This window comes from Marmota marmota, unplaced genomic scaffold, assembly GCF_001458135.2.
Source record: "Marmota marmota marmota unplaced genomic scaffold, marMar, whole genome shotgun sequence".
NCBI classification, from domain to species: Eukaryota; Metazoa; Chordata; class Mammalia; order Rodentia; family Sciuridae; genus Marmota; species Marmota marmota.
In genome coordinates, this window is record NW_025999925.1 from 325,640 (window position 1) to 347,441 (window position 21,802).

General features: G+C 37.4%; 1 protein-coding gene across 1 annotated transcript in view; it reads right to left on the reverse strand.

Annotated features, from left to right (window-relative positions):
- Positions 1-21,802, reverse strand: part of Iqgap2 (IQ motif containing GTPase activating protein 2) — a 247,439-nt gene that overhangs the window by 103,897 nt on the left and 121,740 nt on the right. The window contains exons 5-10 of the mRNA XM_048800107.1: positions 12,143-12,210; positions 11,703-11,816; positions 10,820-10,998; positions 8,370-8,457; positions 4,591-4,754; positions 729-889 (exon numbers count right to left, since the gene is read on the reverse strand). Coding sequence (XP_048656064.1) covers positions 729-889; positions 4,591-4,754; positions 8,370-8,457; positions 10,820-10,998; positions 11,703-11,816; positions 12,143-12,210 — 774 coding nt within the window. The remainder of the gene's footprint in view (positions 1-728; positions 890-4,590; positions 4,755-8,369; positions 8,458-10,819; positions 10,999-11,702; positions 11,817-12,142; positions 12,211-21,802) is intronic.

Here is a 21,802-nt window from a genome sequence, read left to right on the forward strand (position 1 = left end):
CACCATGATCAAGTAGGATTCATCCCTGGGATGCAAGGCTGGTTCAATATACGGAAATCAATAAATGTTATTCACCACATCAATAGACTTAAAAATAAGAACCATATGATCATCTCGATAGATGCGGAAAAAGCATTCGACAAAGTACAGCATCCCTTTATGTTCAAAACTCTAGAAAAACTAGGGATAACAGGAACATACCTCAATATTGTAAAAGCAATCTATGCTAAGCCTCAGGCTAGCATCATCCTGAATGGAGAAAAACTGAAGGCATTCCCTCTAAAATCTGGATTAAGGTATGTTTTCAATGATTCCTCTATTTTTAGCCCATTACATAACCTGTCAATGATCAGTCATTAATTGCCTCAAGATGATCATTTTAAAATTTATTTTATTCCCCCAAAGAACACAGTGATACACACTTCTCATCCCAGTAACTCCAGAAGCTGAGACAGGAGGATTGCAGATTCTAGATCTGTCTCAAAAAAAAAAAATTAAAAGAACTGGGTAAAAGCTCCCTTGGGTTCAATCCATAGTACCAAAAGAAAAAAGATAAAAAGGAAGAAGGAGGCTTCTAACAAGAATAACTCTTCAAACAGAGTAGACTAGCTCTCAAGAAACATGAGCGTGGTATATGGATTTTTCCACCAAGGAACAAATTCTTAATTTATGCTATCTGCCAAACACAAATTTCTGCATTGAAAGAGGATTTGGAAAATGTTCCTTACCGTTCCACACATGCCTCATCCAGATTGTTGAAGCCTGCTGTGGGGCTTCTGAGTTGATTCTGCACAGACACAAGATCATTGCTCTCCAGGGCCTGGTTTAGTAAAGCAACAGCAGACAACATTTCCACCGCAAACAAGAGGTCCTCATGGGCCAAATAGTTCTGTTGGCAAACACACAGCAATGTAAGGTCCTCAAATTATAGGATGTGATAGGGTGTAGCATGCACACTGCAAATAACAATGAAAAGGCAAAGATTTTGACAGCCCAGCTGAAAAGTCATTGACTACCTACTTCTCATTGGCTTTAAAGAATAGATAAATGGCTCCTAGGTTTTCCTTAGATGATCATTTGGGGGGCTGCATTAATTATGACCAACAGTTATAATTCCAGAAATATCTGCATTTCCAAGGTTGATACCTACTCTCAGCTGTATTGGCTGTGTATAGGTTCAGTCTAACCTTATAATTAAGTCAAGGTTTAGACTGAGAGTCCCCTGCAAGATTTTAGCACAATTAATGATTATTAGTTTGAATTAAGGGTAAAAGAAAAGAGGGGAGAATCTCAACTAAATATTATAACTCCAGAAAAATAAATCAAGATCTTTAATTAAGTCAACAAAATTGTTTCTAATTCCAAAAAAGCAAGATTAAGTAACATTTTTATAAATTGGGTAGAACCATCAAATATACTACACAGTCTTGCTATCTGAAGAAATTTGAGGTAAATATTTCATAAAACTAGTAAGGATCAACAGATTTATGATTTTGAGGCCACAACTCCAGATTATGACCTCAAACTTATAAATCTAGATTTATAAATCTTATAAATAATTTATAATCTAGATTTGAAAAACATATATCTTATTTAAAAAACATATATCTTAGATTCAGAACATCCTTCCCCTTCAATATTTTTTTCCATTTACCCATCTTATACCACTTCGTTCCAACTTTAAAAGGGATATTTCTTTTATTATATGAAAGGAACACAAGGAAGAACTTGGAAAACAATTACCAAAAAAGCTGATATACATCTTTATCTTTAGGATATTATATGTTAGATCATTGCTAAAAACAAAGGGGGACAGTAAAACACATCCCTTAATGCCCTTAATTTCTGTTCACAAAAATCTTACATATTAAGGGAATAATGAGAGCAAGTCTGGGCTGGAAAATCCTTATACATATAATCTCAAAGTACAATGGCTTTTTCTATGCACACTGGGAGCTAGGGCAAGTTAGTGTTATCTGTAGAAAACTACTTTCTTGCACGTACACCAGGACAGTTGCTCCTTGGGATCCTGCCAGGCAGAGCAAACTAACTAAGCCAATGCTGGTGATGTCACTGTTTGGGCAGCCTAACATATAAAACCCCTTTCTAATTGGGGACAGGCACAGATTTGAGGGCACCGTGGAAAGGATACATGTCACTAATTCAATTGGCCACCACTGAACAAAACACTGCGAGGGAGAGGAGGCACTGCTTGGCAGAGCACCATGAGAGATGGAGGTGCTATCTGTCAGCCTATGTCTTCTGAACTCTCCTTGGAACTGTCACTGATCTCTTGAAAGCTTTCCCCAACAAATCATATGTCTCCCATGATGTTCTGAGGCACTTTCTTTGGCCTGTCTGCAATCTACCCCACTCTCATGACTTAATTAGACTGTGAACAAGACATGTGTATAATGTAATATTTATATACAAATGCATTATTATAGCTTTGTGGATCTCCACAGAAATATTGAAGCAAAGCAATTTCAGAGTAACAAAGCAAAATTTTACCTTCTAAAGCCACTTGGAAGAGGTTATCATACGAAGCATGTAAGTAAATTTTATCTAAATACCTGAACTACAGGCTTACTGCCTAAGTTATCTGCACAAGATTGCAAGTAAAGAGCAGAATGAAACCTTTGCCAATTTACCTCCTCTACTTCTTCCAGTGCACAGTTCATGAATATCTAAAGTAGGATATAGCAAGGATGAGGAAAACACAAGAAGAAATGTGGCTGGATGACCACCTGGGGATAAATGACTGAGCTATAATATAATATAACTATATCTATAATATAACTGACTGTGAGCTTCAAAGTTAGACAAGTGCAAGAGAAAAATGAATGAAAAAAACCTAAATGTAATTTAAGAAAACAACCTATTTTTGCCTTTATCATAAAATATTGTATTTTTACTTAGAAAAAAGAAAGTCTTGATTATCAAAAATAAGAAAATAAATCCAATCACCCAAACTCTTTAAGCTACACACTTTTCATTTTTAATTCATGTATTCATTTATACAGGTTTTGTACTTCTTGCTTTATTTTCTGATTACAAAAAAATATAATGCAATATATTTTAGATTCAAGGCATTTTCCCCTCCCACTTAGTGTGGGTTTTTTTTCTGATCATTGTAATTTTTATTGGTTGCATGGTATTTCTAGAATATGGAAGTACCAAAAATTAAGCAATCTGTTATTGAACATGTGGTTAGTTTCCTGTTTCTCAATATTATAAACAATGCTGTGAAATAGTCTCATGGTTAAAACTTTTTCATTCATATTAGGCTCATTTTCTAGAATATAATGGTCCAGACCAGGGGCCTTTGATGTACATTACCCTCCAGAAAGATTGCACCATTCACACTCCTATTAGTTATTTAGGAAATGCCCACTGCCCCACATTTATACCTACATTGGGTTAAATCCTTCTAATAAAAGCCAGGAGTGATGGCACAGGCCTTTAATCCTGGCAACTCAGGAGACTTGCAAGTTCAAAGCCAGTCTCAGCAACTTAGCAAGGCCCTGAGCAACTCAGCAAGACCCTGTCTCTAGATAAAAAAATAAAAAGGGCTGGGATGGGGTTCAGTGGTAAAGTCCCTTATGTTCAATCCCTGGTATTATTTTTTTTAAAGCCCTCTAATATACTAGTATGTAATCTAATCTTAAATATATATTTCTGAGCTTCAACTTCTCATGTGTTTGCTATTTGTATATTTGTTGTCTTGTGAATTGCTTGTTAATGCTATAATATAACTGACTGTGTTGATCTTTTGTGTGTGTGTGTGTGTGTATGAGTGCTAATTCTGATTTCTAAGATCCAATCACTAATCTTCTGTTTTTCCTTAGAATTTTTAAGTTCTCTTTCCCTTTTTTTTTTTTTTTTTTTTTTTTGTGTGTGTGTGTGTTAGAGATTAATTTAAGGGCCTCACACATAAAACATTTAACCTAGTGTTGTAGAAATTTGACAGATGTTATATGTAGTGAACCAACACTTTCTGAACAATGGTTAAACAGTTGTAAGGATGCCTAATTTTTTTTTTTTAATATGGCTCTCTCCTATGGAAAATTTTTTGGTTCTGCTTCTAGAACTTTAAAGCATTCTGCTCCCCTACTTGGCTCATAGAAATACTAATAAACATGCTCTTAAGGTAAACTTATGTGAATACCACAGTTGAACCCTATTAGCATGTGAAAGAAAAAAAAAACTAAAGCCATGGTGTTAATGTTCTTTGCTGTACATTTCTAGAAATGTTTTAGAGCTAGCTTATTTTTTCTATAGCAAAAACATTACATATTTTAAAAACACTTCAGTATAATTAAAAAATTATCTAAATTTCTTCCAAAAAATAACACAGAACTGAAACAACCTGTTTTTATGTGTATTTGTGTAGACCATTCTCTGAATTTCCAACTAGGCTCTTAGAATCTTCTCATAGTCTAAAGCAAGAGTTAAAGAGAAGGGAAGGCTAGGGATCTGCACAGGTGGGTCATGAGGCTGGAGATGAGTGTGAGAGACTCTCCCCTCCCCACCCTCTCCCTTCTTTCCTCAGTTGCTTTCTTTATGTGCATACAGTCTCTTGGGACTCACCATGGTGTTCTGTTTCTGGAGGTTGAGGAGTTCATTCTGATACATAGTAGCAGCAAAGGGATAGACCTCAGGCAGCTGGGCCTCCGGTTTCTTCAGTGCAAGCAGTGTATTTGCAGGGTCACCTTCCCGAATGACAGCATTGATGTGGTCCACGGCAGCCAATACTGAGGATGGGTTCACATGGCTCCTTCAGAATAATTGTCATCCCCCACACCCCTGCCCAACCCAGCCAGCCTTTCTTCCCAAGAACTATAAGCAGTTAGTTTCTAAGAACTCTGAAGAGCTGCAGATAGGGGACAGGCAAAACCCTGGAAAGCCAACTCAGTAATATAAGTCAGCCCAATCCTTGGAGTCAGTCCCTAGAAGAACCTCACTCAGCTTTGATGGAACTGGGGCTACAGGATCATTCCTGCCTAGTATGACTTCCTTTCAAAATCCTTGCTTTTGGGACTAGCTCTGGTCCCCTCCTCTTCAATGATACCTTCAAACTGTTTCAGTCCCTGAGGATTTCTCACCTTGTAAACTCCCTCAGCTATTTAAAACTAGGCTATTCCACCAGGCTTTTCTTCCATTGCTCCTTGTGGTTTAGTACTGCTTCCCTAAGAAGACTTAAAGCTACATGAACACTAGAAAACAAGTATTGCCCAGCTTCTGTATCCTTTCAATGAACTGGCATTTGGTAAACCCCCATAGGCACTTGGATACTTTGCCACTTCTATTTTTTCTGATACATCATAAACTATGTAATCTTTCCACCAGTTGTTACAAGGAATTTTAGTGACCAAACTAACAGTGCTTGGAACAGCAGATTGAGCCTAGTTTACTAGGCATAAAAACTGAATTGCTGAACTAATGGAAGAACGGGTGATGCATTCTATCCCTGGAGCCTGCAGAGTGTGCCCTCTAAACAAGTCATCTGGGTAGCAAGAAAAACAAAGACCCATAGATTTCTAGAGATTTTCAAAGCAAGTTTGTCTGTGTAAAACACGACTGGACTGCAGCTACGATTATTCTACCCTTTTTGACAAGATGACAACTAATTTTCTCTACTTTTGCAAGGAGCATCCTTTCTGCTAAGAAACAGCAGGAAACATGACTAATGGAGGTCTTTGAGTCAATCCCAACTGGAAACATGTACTTAATATAAAGAATCTTTGGATACCAAGCACTACTTTTTTATACTTAGAATTAATAGGACAAATATCCAGAAAGGAGGGTTGGCGATTGTTTGTGGTGTCTATTGCTCTGTTAAAGTTAGCCAAAGCCTTTCAGCTGCATCTGGAAATACTCTAAGTAGGATCTTGCTTCACCTCTGAGAACTTTATTATGTGGGTTTGTATAACTGGATGTTAAATATTACCAGAAACCCATACCCTTAAAACCCTTTTAATAAACTGTTTGTTCTAAAGAAGTTTAATCTTTACTCATTTATACTGCCTTTAATAAAATTTCCAGCCATGATCTTAACATAATATAGTGTGCAATGAATGGAACGCATGAGCCAAACGCAAAAGCCAAATGACCACAGTTTAAACAAAACTGAAATCTCTGAAGACAGAACCATTGGCTTTACCACCAAAGCTGTCACCTAGGCCAATACAATGACTGCTACAAATGTAAAGTCTCAGCATTTGTTTAATAAGTTATTTTTTTTAACTTTATTTATTTGTTTTATGTGGCGCTGAGGATTGAACCCAGCGCCTCGCGTGTGCTAGGCAAGCGCTCTACCACTGAGCCCCAGCCCCAGCCCCAAAGCCTCAGCATTTTAATGTAATAACCCACACTGCTGGGGAAGAGCTTGTTAAAGTACCTATATTTTATTTAGATTTTAAAGTGCTCCTCTGTCTCATTGTCACATTACCAACCAAAATAGCTTCAGATTGTTTTTATGACTACTTTCAGTCCTACCGTGCTATAAATTTCTAGATGAGGACAGATCAAAAACTTCAGAATAATCTTGTTCTGCACATTTAAAGCCACCAAACATTGTAATGCCCTTTATCAATTTCAGCTAATTATTCCATTATGTGCAAATCATCCAATGCCTTTTACTTAAAAATAGGGGGAAAAAAGTATAGCTAATTTGGCATTAAATTTGCAGGCAGGAAATTGTGTCATTGTATATTAAATATTTACTTATAAGGCATTTTATTTAACATGAAAAAGACTGTTTTAGTGGTTGTAACCATTTCAAAAATAAAAGATGGTAAAAGATTATGAAACTATTTCCTTTTTAAGCTATGGACTTCAGATGTTGGCTTACTGGCAATATTAATTTTTTCTTATAATGAAAATTCTCAGCTTTCAAAAAGAGCAGAAAGAGAAACCTGAAATTGGAATATCATATACCATCACTAACCTGATTCAGATTTAATAGGGATAGAAGAATTGAAAAATATACCCTCCAAATAATAGGGTATTGACTTAAAAAAAAAAAAAGTCACTTGAGAACTCTCAGCTGTATTGTATGTGAGTTAAATTCTCAAGTTTACTCAGTTGCTAACTGCCAAACATTGACATTAACTTTATTTGAGCTTCCTTGATTACTGTTTGAACCCTTTGGGACTTTGTTTCTCCCCAGCAACTTAGGAGCAGACTTCTGAGTAACACCTGCAGGTGTGCATTTCCTTGAAGGTGTTCAAAGCAATAAAAAATATTCCAAACTCATTTAGGAAGTTACTTATAGGGGAAGATTTAATACTATCGTAATTAGTGAACACTTCAAATTAAGTTTGACAGTGGGGTTCACATGCTTTAGGTCCAAATGTTCTATCATGAATTCATTTCTTTTTGGAGGGAATATATGCATTGTTTACATTGATCTAGAGAATACAAAAGTTTAGTAGAATTCCTTGCTGCCTCTTCTGAGGCTCAAATAATAATAAATTTTACTAGAGGAAGAAAGAGTCAAGTCAATAACAAGATTGATGGGTCTGACTTGCATATGTTTATTTTAACCACCCAAATTTTCTATTCTTTATAGTCACATAACTGAGCAAGGCACTAGGAGGAATTAAACTAGAGGATCAGGGAAGTGAAACTCAAAAACCTGCCATTGTGTAATTTTTTTTTTAATTTTTAATATTTAGTTTTCAGTTTTTGGTGGACACAACATCTTTATTTTATATTATGTAGTGCTGAGGATCGAACCCAGTGCCCCATGCATGCCAGGCGAGCATGTTACTGCTGGAGCCACATCCCCAGCCCTGCATTGTGTAATTTAATGTGGCCCATCGATAGTCTTACTCTCTTATAAGTACCACATGCTAACCAGTTTCTATTGGAGCTCTTATAATCTTATTCTCTTGCATTAAAACTACACAAGCTGTAAGAAAAGAATTCTTGCAAACTAAAGACTAGTGACTGAGAAGGAATAAAAGGCGTAAGTGTCAATAATATTTTTTATAATTCCATAGAACACCATCAACTATCACAGGCAAGGAGATATAATCTTGTAGTCATAATCTTTCACTAAATAACATTCAATAATAGTCCAAAAGGGACAGATTCAAAATATGAAGTGTACTGTACCTACAATGAAACAGGAAGGTAGAATCAAACTAACTTCAGGGTACTTGGAGATACTTTGTATGGACTGGGAGGAGGTACACCAAAAGACTCCAAATGTCAAATTTCAAATTATGATTAAGAGCAATACTGACATTTACCAGATTTTTCATCACACAAAACAGTTTTGGAAGTACATAATTGGAGATTCTAGTAAAGGAAGTTTGTAGCTTATAAAACTATCCATTTCCTTCATATAATCCATTACTTACTATTGACTTTATTGATATTTCCTTGGATTTCTGCTTGTGTCAGCAGTTCTTCATATGCATCTCTTTCTTCTTCTGAAATACAGCTATTCTGCAAAACAAAGTCTTCAACTGATTCCTAAGGTTCAATAAAATCTTTCCAATGCTCAACACTTGAATGCAAAAATGCAAGCAGTGATTTAAAATAACCCAGCAGATGAGGTAGAGAGGGAAGATGGGAGGGGAGGGGAGGGGGGATAGTAGGGGATAGGAAAGGTAGCAGAATACAACAGTCACTAATATGCCATTATGTAAAAATGTGAGTGTGTAACCGATGTGATTCTGCAATTTGTATTTGGGGTAAAAATGGGAGTTCATAACCCAATTGAGTCAAATGTATGAAAGATGATATATCATGAGCTTTGTAATGTTTTGAACAACCAATAAAAAAAATTAAAAAAAAAAATAACCCACTAGTTTTCATTTCAGGTCAGTACAAACACTTGTGAAGTGCTTGCTCTGTGCAGGCAACTAGGGGAGAGACATTCAGCAAGAATTGCAAAGGACAGATCCATTGACTCTTAGAAAAAGGCTAAACTTCTAAAGTGGAAAATATTAGGCTTCATGACTTAGTATTGGGGTTTTTGTTGTTGGGAGTTTGGTGTTGGGGGGGCGCTAGGGATTCAACCCTGGGCCTCACACATGCGAGCCAAGTATTCTACCACTGAGCTACACGCCAGCTCATTTTTAAAAATTGTATTTGGAAAGATGGTCTAAGTTGTCCAGGTAGGGCCTTGAACTTGGAACTCTCCTCTCTCAGCCTCCTGAGTAGGTTGAACCACTAAACCTGGCAGTCTTGTTAATTTTTAAAGTGAAAAACAGCTAAATATTGGTAATTTCACTTGATTTGATCTAATAAAATTAAGAATGCAAATAACAATTATTCACAACAGAACAGAACAGATTCTATTAAAAAACAGATTCAAACTAAATTGGGAAGGAAACTTTGAAAAGCATTAACAACTGAGGAGGGTTTGGAGGAACAGAGTAACAATAAAGGCTGATTGGGTGACAGGAGGTAGACAGCAGGAGTTGGTCACACAGGTCACAAAGCTTGCCATGTTGGGCCATCAATGGAATATATGTCCAGGGTTAGCTAAAAAGGTAGAGAGGAGAGGTCAGTTAGGCCTCATGGAGGCCTTTGAAGGCCAATCTAAGGACCTGTACTTAATTCAGTAGGCACTAAAGAATCAGAAGAGGTTTTGGGTGGGGTGACATCAGATCTATAGTTAAAGATTAATTTTGCAAACTCAAGCTCTGAGAGGGGTTGGCTTGGAAAATGACAGGAATCAGGGAAACCCCATGAGGAAGGTGCTATGAGTCCTATGACAAGGTCAGGAGGGTAGCACTAAGACAAGTTTGGTGAGACTAGACCAGGCACTGGATTTAAGTTGGCAAAAAAAAAAAAAAAAGGACAGAATATAGCCATGAGTAGGACAGAGGGTACACAAAGAGTTCTGGACAAGGTGGTAGTCATTCCAAACCAAGGACTCGGGGGAGGAGCATTGTGAGGGTGGAGATGAGCACTCTTTTGCTGTGGTGGAGTACAAGGCCTGGGAGACAGGGATGATGAGATCTGGAGGAGTAGTAGAGAGGCCTATTTGAAAGGAACTTGTACAAAGTTGACAGGTGACTTCCTCAACAAGTAGATGAGCTCAATGGAGGAAAAACAGAGAAGTGATCAATGTCGGACCTGGAAGGATCTCTATGTGTAAAAGGAGGAAGAGGAGGAGACACTAAGAGATCAGGGCTGATGGCTACCATGGCAGCCAAGACACATAACCTGAGGGAGCAGACAATCTCAAGGCAGTGGATGATGGTAGAAGCTACCAGGTGAGGAAAAGCCATAAAAATAATGTGGCTAAAAGTGACTAGAAAGAGCCCGATGAGAGAAAGCTGGTGATGAAGTAGAAGTCCTCAGTGTGGACAAAGCTTTCAATAACTGGTTAGATGGGGTTAGGATCAGGAGCAATTTGTCTTGCTGAGACATATTTGCTACCTTTAAATATATGAAGGGTTAACTCTTAGGAAAAAATGAAGATAGCAGATTAAAAACTACCCTCTTTAAACTTTACCACATTAAATCATTCACCTCTACTAATAAATACAAAGTCACTTGGCCAATACAGGATCTGCTGACGGTGATCTTTGGCTACTACTTCTATGTTTTCTGGATAAGGAGTATGTTTATGACATGACCTTCAATCCTTCCAACCTATAATATTCTTCATAAAAAAAAAGTCTATCTAATTTTGGTATGTAGTATGTGGTCTTCTTTCACCCTTACATTTCCAAACCAACTATCTATGGACAAAGAAAGTTGATTTTAAAATATCATTTTAAAAAGTAAGGCTTTTTAAAACTAGTAAATCATATTCATAACTGTATTTATTACTCAGAATCTTATTAAGTACCTTCAGTCTTGCATTTTCTTCTTTTTTCTTTTTGGCTTCCCAGAGTTCTTTCTGATACTCCTGTGCGAAGTTGTCATTCACTAAAGTTAAAACTGCGTTTGGATTTCTTAGTGTTATAATGGTCTGCTCTGCTACTCCCTTTTCAATAGCTTCATTAATGGCTATAACTGCAGCATGTACTGCAAAATTAAGAGAAAAAAGAGAATTTTGTCAACAAAAGACAACATCAACAGTTGCCTTGACATTACATGAACTCAAGCAGTTTTATTGTCTTCCTTGGCTTCTAGTAAGTATGGAGATAGAGATAAACATCAGAGATATCATGGAGTACCTGACAATCTTTCCTCATGTCCCTTTGTCTTTTATTCTGATTGCAGCATCTGTTAAGTAAGCCCTATTTGTTTATTCAACTTGCACTGAATGGCTAAAATGAGCTAAGCACTGTCAATCATTAGGAATTCAGAGATATGAACTATGGTTCAGAAATACGCTCTATGGTTAAGGTAATATAGCACATTTTAAAGTAATAAGTAGATTCCAAGGAATACCTCTAATTTAGCTTGTAACCCTAAAAGATTCATAGCAAATGTACCCTACTACTAAAATGTAAAGACACAGAATGTAGAAAAATATTTTGGAGAATGAAGATATTTCTGGAAATTCTTAATTCACCCTGTACATGTGAACGTTGAAAGTTCAAAATCAATTACTTGATTACATTCTGACAGACATCCTCAAATTAACTAACTATAATACATACAATAATGACTTTCAGCATTCTTAAAATATCTTCTAAATATACTATTTTACATCATAAAAAGAAAAAAATAAAGTATGGGTAAATTGCATATCAATGATATGTTTGGATTTTAGATAGACTTACATGCAGCTTCATCCACAGACAGTTCATTGGCCAGAATACCACCTATTTTGCTGAAAGATGGCATTTGTATTCCATATTTCTCAAGTTCTTTTCTCATATTACTAATTTCTTCCTCTAAAAAAGAACAATAACAAAATGAAATAAAGCCACATAGAGAGAGATGGCAGCAGGAATGAGTACATTCATATCAATAAATGCCTCCTCTGGAAGGTGAAGCGCTTTCTAAACAAGGGCATTAGGAAGAGTCCAGCCTGAGAGTCTCATCACACAAACATGGGGAAAGGGCATCCAGCTGAATAAAACAAGACAGGTAAGTTTTCTCTTCTGGTTAACAAAAGAATCCACAACATCAAAATGAAAAAGAAAGTCTCGGTACTTTGTTTTAGTAACCAGATTGTTAAAAAATACATATATTTATATATATAGAGAAAGAATAGTACCTGTGAAGTCCACTTTGCCCAACAAATCCTGGATCTGGGGTGCTATTCCTAATTTGAACAGATATAAACTGAAAGACAAAGCACAAAATTATCAGGAACTTTTATCATCATAATTGTGGGGCGGGGGGGGGATACAGGGGATTGAACTTGGGGGCTCTATGCCATTGAACTACATTCCTAGTTCTTTATATTTTTAAATTTTGAGATAGGGTTGCACAAATTTTCCCAAGCTGACTTTGAACATGCAATCTTCCTGCATCAACCTCCTCAGTTGCTGGAATAATAGGCATGCACCAGCACAGCTGGCTTATCATAAATCTTCAGTTGAGAAGGACTTAAGACATACCATCTATTCATTTTACAGATGAGGAAAGTGCATGCCAAGGTGGCATAGTCCCTGTGGAACTATGAACTACTTAGAACTCCAGTCTAAGTGGCAGAGCTGGTCTTCTATAATACACAGCATTTCTATTGCGTCAACTAACTCTATCATTCATTTGTAAGGAGAATAAGAAATTCAGCTAATACAAAACAGCAGGTAATAAATACAACCAACATTTCTACGAATATTCCTTACAAGATTCTTATTTGATTGAAAGTACAGCTTGGATTCTATTTTTGTTGCAGCTGTTGTACTGACAACTTAACCCAGGAGTGCTCTATCCCTTGAGTTAAACCCCAACCCTTATTTTTATTTTAAATCAGCATGTGGATAAGTTGCAGAGACTGGTCTCAAATTTACAATCTTCCTGCCTCAGCCTCCTGAGTCCCTGGGATTACAGGGATGCACCACCCTGCCTGGCTATATCTTTATGCGGGGGTGTGTAATAGGAACTGAACCCAGGGGCACTTAACCACTAAGCCTTAAAAAAAAAAAAAAAAAAAAACTTGAGACATGATCTTCCGAAGTTGCTTAAGGTCTTGCTAAGTTGCTGAGGCTGGCTTGGAACTTGAAATCTTCTGGCCTCAGCCTCCTGAGGGGCTGAGATTACATGTGTGTAACACTATGCCCAGCTATATTCTTATTTTTATAATAAATCTCTAAAATCACCCAAATTTCCAGATTGAAAATGTATACAACATTGAAAACTTTCAATGTATTTTGCCAATATTTGATTTTTAAAATTACATTCACTTATCATTTATGAGAAAGGTTTTTTTTTCCTTTAAAAAAAAAAAAGCCCTTTTGTCCCTTTGTGAGATTTTTAAAGTTAACTTCAAAAAATATATATATTTTTGGTAGTACTGGGGAGAGAACCCAAGGGCACTTTACTACTGAGCTACATCTCCAGCCCTTTTAAAATTTTGAGATAGGGTCTTCCTAATAAGTTGTCCAGGCTGACCTTGAACTTATGATCCTCCTGCCTAAGTTTTTAGACTTGCTGAGTGTTAAGATTTAGAGATGAGAAGTCCTCCAAGAGCTCATGTGTGAGACAATATAAGAAGGTTCAGAGATGAAATGATTAGATTATGAGAAGTGTGACCTCATCGATGGATTCATCCTCTGATAAATTAACTAGGCAGTAACTATAGGCAGACAGGGTGTGGCTGGAGGAGGAAGGTCACGGGGGCACACCTCTGGGGTTTATATTTTATCTCTGGCACCTGGAGCTCTCTGTGGTTCCTTGCTGCCACATTCTGAGCTGCTTTCCTCCACTGCATCCTTCTGCCATGATGTTCTGCCTCACCTTGGGCCCAGATCTATGGAATTGGTCATCTATGGACTGAGACCTCTGAAACTATGAGTCATATAAACTTTTCCTCCTATAATGTTCTTGTCAGGTCTTTTGGTCACAGTGATGAAAAGCTGGCTATAACACTAGGATTAAAGGTGTGTACCACCATGCCTGGCTTGACTTAATTTTCTAGCTCTGTTCTCCTAGGAACCTAGTAAAGGTACACTGTCAACTTCATTACCAAGCTTCACCACTTGGGGGGGCGGGTGGTAACCTGATTGATCAGTATATTTTGACCTGAAGGAATCAAAATATACCCAACATGCACCATATCTTTCGGCCCTCCTGAGTTCAGTAACCTTTATAACTGATATATACCTTGCAGGGAAATGGAAAGCTATGTAGTAGGGACAAAGTAGTTATAATAGACAGCAACTCCCAGGGGAGTGAAGCTTTTAAGCCAGGAGGCTTGAACCTGCCAATATGACTCCCATTTCTTAGCACCAAAGTTGTTGCTGGTGTACCGGAGAATTAGCTTCTAGATGGCTATGTAGACAACCATGTGGAGTATGTGGAAGATTCCCAGGGAGAGCTGTCCTGCCAGTTTGCTGGGCTTCTAAAGACTCTCATCCTAAGCAACTGGTGCCAGGTGTGGCTTATGGCAGATGTGTGAAGTTGACTGTCATCAAGTCATGTGAAAGCCATTTTCTTTGTCCATTTATCACCTCAGAATAACAGCAGAGACTTTCCCAGTTAGGGACTGGGAGTATAGCTTAGTGGCAGGGCACTTGCCTAGCATGTACAAGGCCCTGGATTCAATCCAAAAACAGCGACCAATCAATCAACCAATAAATAAATAAATAAATAAATCCTTTCTCAATCTAATAGCAACAGCATGTTAAGTCTATATTTCCTTCATTAGTGATGAGGTTAAAGATATAATGACCATGTACATTTCTTCCAGGAAATGTGTATTACTGAATTTTCAAATTTTAAGAATTTTGAGTGGAGGCGAGGTCCTTTCTTTCACTCCTCACCTCAAAATTATACCAAAGGACAAAGAACAAGTGGTAATTTTAATTTCAGTTCTAAACTCCAAAGTGATATTCCTAACTTGTCTAAGGGAAAAAAATATATTAAACTTTGGTCATTCATCAATGTGAAACAGCCATTATATATTCATAATTCAAAGCTAGAAAGATAGGATACATTTTTTAGTTTAAGTTCTAGGTCTTTTGAGATCATCAAAGATACAAAACTGTTTACACAGCTATTGAGGACTTTATTACCAAAGGTTCATGCTAAACAAGTCATTATAATTAAACTAGATCATTAAGACACCATGTTGACATTTTGTAAACCATAATATTTTATGAGCCATTTCCCAACTCATTATCACATAGAGAAAATATTCCAGTTGAAAGGCAGCCCCTGGGCTGGAGATGCAGCTCAGTGGTAGAGCACTTGCCTAACTGTCCAAGGCCCTGGGTTTGATCCCCAACACATACACACATACATACATACACACATGTGTTAAAGAAAAAATATAAAAAGGATGCATGAAATTAATGAAACATCATCCTCTTCACTAGCACCTTTCTAGTAATAGGAACTTCAAAATTAAGTGGAATTTAATAGGTATAGCCAAGCAGCAAAAAGAATCCTTGAGGAAAACAAACTATTATTTAAGAAATGACAATAAACAAATGATGATAAATGTAACTTTGTGCCAACTTTTTTCATAGTACCTGATTTGCAAATCTATCTCTTCCCTTTCTACAAATTTTAATATACATCTAAACTAACTCATGAAAAAAAATATTTTAAAAAGTTGATGAGTCAATTTGAAAATTCGACGGTAAAACTTAAGTAGCAGACATCCATAAAATATCTTCTAGCAATTTATATCTATTTTAAGTACTAAATGTGTTCTCTTTAATGTGTATTATCATATTAATATCCTATTAAAATTTTAATATACTTTAAAATTTATATTTTTATAGCAAACCTAAGCTAATTAGTATCTATTATTCTACATAGTTCCACTTCTATTTCTCTACCCACATAATGTTGAGATAATCTAAAATTTTAGATCCAAAATTTATTTTTGTATTATGCATTGATAATTTAGATAAATATAAATTCTATTAATTTCTTTTCTAGTTTTATCTATACAAAATTTCCTCTTTCCTAATTTTATCTTTGGATCTGGGGGAGTAAGTGGTAGAGAACTTGATTAGCATGTGGGAGGCCCTGGATTTGATTCTAAGCACTGCCAAAAAAAGAAAAGAAAAAAGAAAAAAAAAGCAAAACCAAAAAAAGTCTATCTTTGGTTCTGCTATGTATAAGTGCTTAATAAATATTTGTTAAGTGTATAAATTGGATGACTGTCAATTGTACATTTTTTTTTTCATTTCTTCCTTAGATATTAGTTCTGTTTGTGGTATCAAATGCCTCTTTCAGTGTCATTTTCCTTTAAACCTCTGACATCTTTTGATGTGGCACTTATCTTGAGGGTTGTGATTTGTAATCTGTCCATTTTCAACTGCCAACCCCCATGGTAGGAGCCAGCACTAGGGAGGCTATGGGAAAACAGTGGGACTGATGCCAGGAGGTTGTCAGAGTCTTTCCTTCTGAGATTGGGGTTTCCCTGACTCTTCTTGAGGCCATCGGGTATCTTGGGTACTGGGAGGCTCTGCTTCCACCAGCACCTATGTTTGCTGCTCTCGGGAATGGTCAGAGGCTCCTTGAAGCTGATGACTTCTTGCTTTGAGGCTCTCTTTCTGGCTCTCTTCTTGGAGCCAGCCCCACAGAAGCTCCTAATTCTGATGCTTCCCTCTGTTTTGTGGATTATGGGCTTTTCCCATATTGTTTTTCAGTCAATCCAATTCCTTCTTTTTATTTTGTGTCAGGAGTTGTTCAAATCTCTGGATGACATTCTTTTTACTGTACGTACACTTTTAAAATTGTCATTTTTACTTTTTTGTTCACTATAATTATACATAATAGTGGGGTTTGTTATGTCATGTTTGAATATGCATATAATATAATTTGATCAATCTTATTCACCAGTAACTTCCCTTTCCTAAGTGTATTTTTTTTTTTTTTAACATTAAAAGTTTCAGGTCTGGGGATCCAAGATTGCGGGCCAGAGAGAGAGCATTCTGTGTCGCTCTGTGACCAGGGTCTCAATTAGTGGGAATAATGCTTTGCTGAGAGTGATCCCGCACAGGAATCACAGTGGCCATGCACATGGGGCCCCTGGCCTCAGCATTAGAAAAGGACTCCTGACTCTGACTACTCAACCACGCAGGTCTCGCATGTGCCTTAGCAGGACCACATGCAGGTACTCTGGCCACCACTCCCATGTAGACCCCCATCTACTAATGTGGGGGTCCCCCAGTTGCCTCCATCTTGAGACTCGGCAGCTACTGCCATAGTCCCCTACTCACGGTAGCCTGCCTGCACCTGGGGACATCACAGTCTCTGAAGAAAGCTGATAGCCACAAAATTGCACATCACAGAGCTCATCTCTGAAAGCATCGTACAATGCTATCGCCCGGCTCCCCCAACTCAACCTGACACCCCATTGCTGAAAGCAGCTGCCTCCGTCTTGGGTCACCTCCATCACCATCTTTAATCAGGGCAACTACCAGTTTATAACACTGGATAACCAGGTACCCATAGTTTTCTAATTCCCCCCAACCCCCAGCAGCTACTAACTCAGCAGAGAGACTGCCCAATTCAAAACAACCCTCTGCAAGAGGTGCGCAGCCACCAGAATGCAACACACAAGCCCCCAGAGAGAAAGGTTCCTGATTAGGAAATAGAAAGGGAGAGGGAGAGGGAGATACACTTTAGAGACTAATTTAGACAGCAGGAACTGTGAGATCTACAGGCAAGATGAGAGGATGAGACCTGCATCCACATTACAGGAGCAGACCCCAAAGGAGATCCTTGAGGTGCAGTCTTCCAATGGGACTCGTGGTAGGTGCCATATCCCACTTCCAGGTGCCCTGCACCCAAGACCAACCCTCACATTCTGGTAACCCCTACCATTCTGAGGGCAGAGATACCAACTACCAACAGACAACCCCACCTATTGGATGAGAAGGGAAGCAGGAAAGATACTGATCTGCAACCAAAACAATCCTTGTTTCTTCCTGAGATTTTTTTCTCCTTTCTTCTCCCTATTTAGTCTCACGCCCTCATATCCCCAACATATGTGAAACCAAGTACTTTGCATGAATTAGGATACTGAGGACTGAGACAACTAAATAGTATATTGTAGATGTGTTGTATATTCTTCTAATTTTTTTTGCTTTTTCCTCTCCAATTTTCACTATTTTAACATTTTTATTTTTCTTAAAATACATATGTTTTTCTTATGTACTCTATTGTCTTCCCTCTTGTCTACCCAAAATTACCACCCCTCTATTTTCCTGCTACTAACCATCTTCTTTAAGTTTCTCTTTCACACTTCCTAAAATATAATAACTCTATATCCTCACCTCATACCTCCTCAGCATATCTTCCTACACCTCACCCCTGATTCTTTGTCCACCATCAGAAACTGTAAACCCTTTTACAAACCTACTGATTATATTGTAGATAATAATTGAATTCACCATTGTGACCAAACTGTAAACATCTTAATAAGAACTATTTGTTTTTAGGTGGATTTTTTTTAATATTGGTATCTGTTAAAATTGTCCTTGCGTTTAAAGGAGAGGAATTGGAATCCTACAGTAAGCCTATGGGGTAAAAATGGTAATGCCTAGGATCTACAGAATTAGAAAGAAAGACTCACAAGCAACATGAAAAGACAAGGAAAGAAAGTTTCCCAAACAAATCAAAATACCATACTATTAGAATCCATGGCTAGCACAGCAGATGAAATTACAGAGAAAGTGTTCAGGATATACATAATTAAAATGTTCTGTGAATTAAAGGATAATATAAGAGAGAAAATACAGGCAGCAAAAGATCATTTTGACAAAAAGCTACATAAGCAAATACAGGAAGCAAAAGATCACTTCAATAGGGAGATAGAGGTTCTAAAGAAAAACCAAACAGAAATCCTTGAAATGAAAGAAACAATAAACCAAACTAAAAGATCAACTGAAAGCATCACCAACAGATTAGACCACTTGGAAGACAGGACCTCAGACAATGAAGACAAAATATATAATCTTGAAAAGAATGCGGACCACACAGTGAAAACGGTAAGAAACCATGAGCAGAACATTTAAGAAATATGGGATAGCATAAAAAGACCAAATTTAAGAGTTATTGGGATAGAGGAAGGCATAGAGGTCCAAACCAAAAAAATGAACAATCTATTCAACAAAATAATATCAGAAAATTTTCCAAACATGAAGAACGAATTGGAAAACCAAATTCAAGAGGCTTACAAGACACCAAATGTACAAAATCACAACAAATCCACACCAAGGCACATTATAATGAAAATGCCCAACATGCAGAATAAGGAGAGAATATTAAAAGCCATAAGAGAAAGGAATCAGATTACATATAGGGGGAAACCAATTAGGTTATATGCAGATTTTCAACCCAGACCCTGAAAACTAAAAGACCATGGAACAACATATATCAAGCTCTGAAAGAAAATAAATGCTAACCAAGAATTTTATATCCAGGAAAATTAAGCTTTAGATTTGAATACTTTCCATGATAAACAAAAGCTAAAAGAATTTACAGCTAGAAAATCTGCACTCAGAACATCTTTGGCAAAATATTCTATGAAGAGGAAATGAAAAACAACAATGAAAATCAGCAGAGGGGGGTATTACACTAAAGGAAAAGCTAATCAAAGGAAAAATCAAGTCAAATTAAATAACAAAAATGGCTGGAAATACAAATCATGTATCAATTATAACCCAGAATGTTAATCGCCTAAACTCACCAATCAAAAGACATGGGCTGACTGGATTTAAAAAAAGAAAAAAAAAAAAAAAAGACCCAACAATATGCTGCCTCTGAGAGACTCATCTCATAGGAAAAGACATACACAGACTGAAATGAAAGTGAAAGGTTGGGAAAAATCATACCATTCACATGGACTGTGGAAGCAAGCAGGGGTTTCCATCCTTGTATTAAATAAAGTAGACTTTAAGCTAAAGTTAATCAAAAGGGACAAAGAAGGACATTTCATACTGCTCAAGGGAACCATACACCAACAAGACATAGCAATTATAAATATATATGCCCCAAACAATGGAGCATCTATGTTCATCAAACAAACTCTTCTCCAGTTCAAGAGTCAAATTGACCACAACACAATAATTCTGGGTGACTTTAACACACCTCTTTCATCACTGGAGAGATGTTCCAAACATAAGCTGAACAAAGAAACTAAAGAACTCAATAATACAATCAATAACTTAGATATAACTGACATATATAAAATATTTCATCCTTCAACAAGCAAATACAGGGCTGGGGATGTGGCTCAAGCGGTAGCGCGCTCGCCTGGCATGTGTGCGGCCCGGGTTCGATCCTCAGCACCACATACAAACAAAGATGTTGTGTCCACTGAGAACTAAAAAATAAATATTAAAAAAATTCTCTCTCTCTTAAAAAAAAAAAAAAAGCAAATACACTTTCTTCCCAGCAGCACATGGATCCTTTTCTAAATAGACCACATATTATGTCACGAAGCAACTCTTAAGAAATACAAAAAAGTAGAGATACTACCCTGCATTCAATCAGATCACAATGGAATGAAATTAGAAATTAATGATAAAATAAAAAACTAAAAAACTACTCTAACACCTGGAGACTGAAAAAAATGCTACTAAATAAATAATTGGTTGCAAAAGACATCAAGGAGGAGATAAAAAAATTCTTAGAGGTAAATGAGAATATTAATACAACATATTGAAATCTCTGGGACACTATGAAGGCAGTACTAAGAGGAAAGTACATCGCATGGAATTCATTCCTTATAAGATAAAAAAGTCAACAAATAAATGACCTAACACTACATCTCAAAGCCCTAGAAAACAGAAGAACAAATCAACGCCAAAAGCAGTAGAAGACAGGAAATAATTAAAATCAGAGCTAAAATCAATGAAATTGAAACAAAAGAAACAATTGAAAAAATTGACAAAACAAAATTTGGTTCTTTGAAAAAAAATATGTAAAACTGACAAACCTTTAGCCATGCTAAGAAAGAGAAGGAGAATAAAAACTCAAATCACTAACATACATGATGAAAAAGGAAATATCACAACAGACACTACAGAAATACATAAGATAATTAGAAATTATTTTGAAAACTTGGACTCTAATAAAATCGAGAATATTGAAGGCATCAACAAATTTCTAGAGGCATATGAGTTGCCCAAATTGAATCAGGATGATATACATGATTTAAACAGATCAATTTCAAGCAAGGAAATAGAAGACACCATCAAAAGCCTACCAACCGACTAAAGAGAGATCGGCCGGGAATCGGTAGGATTTTTGGAGGGACAGTCTGCGCTAGACGAGTGAATCTCCGCCACGCAGCGCAGAGGTCCAGACCCGCCAGCCGCTGCCCGCGCGACTCGGCGACTGTCGGCTGCCTGCACCGGCCCCCGCGTCAGGGCGGATAGCCTCCGAGGCGCAGCGCAGCAGGAGTGGTGCAGGGACTCTAGGAAGAGGTCTCTCGCCAAGCCTTCATGAAATAGCAAAACGGGAGCTGAAACCAACCAGAAACAGACCAGTCCCACCCCTCCCTTCGGACACTCTGGCAAGGAGCCTGGGGCCCGCCATAGCAGAGTGGTGACATCACCAGAGTTCCGCCGACAGAATTCCTTCCCAGCGGAATCCACATTAGCAGGTGTGTGACTCCCACCCCCTCCAGATACAAGCAGCCAGGAAACCACCGGGGGCGTGTCTGTAGGGAAGCAGAGGGGATTCCAGATCCCCACCTCCCCTTAACACCAGCGGCGACACCCAAGATCTTAGCCGCTAGTTT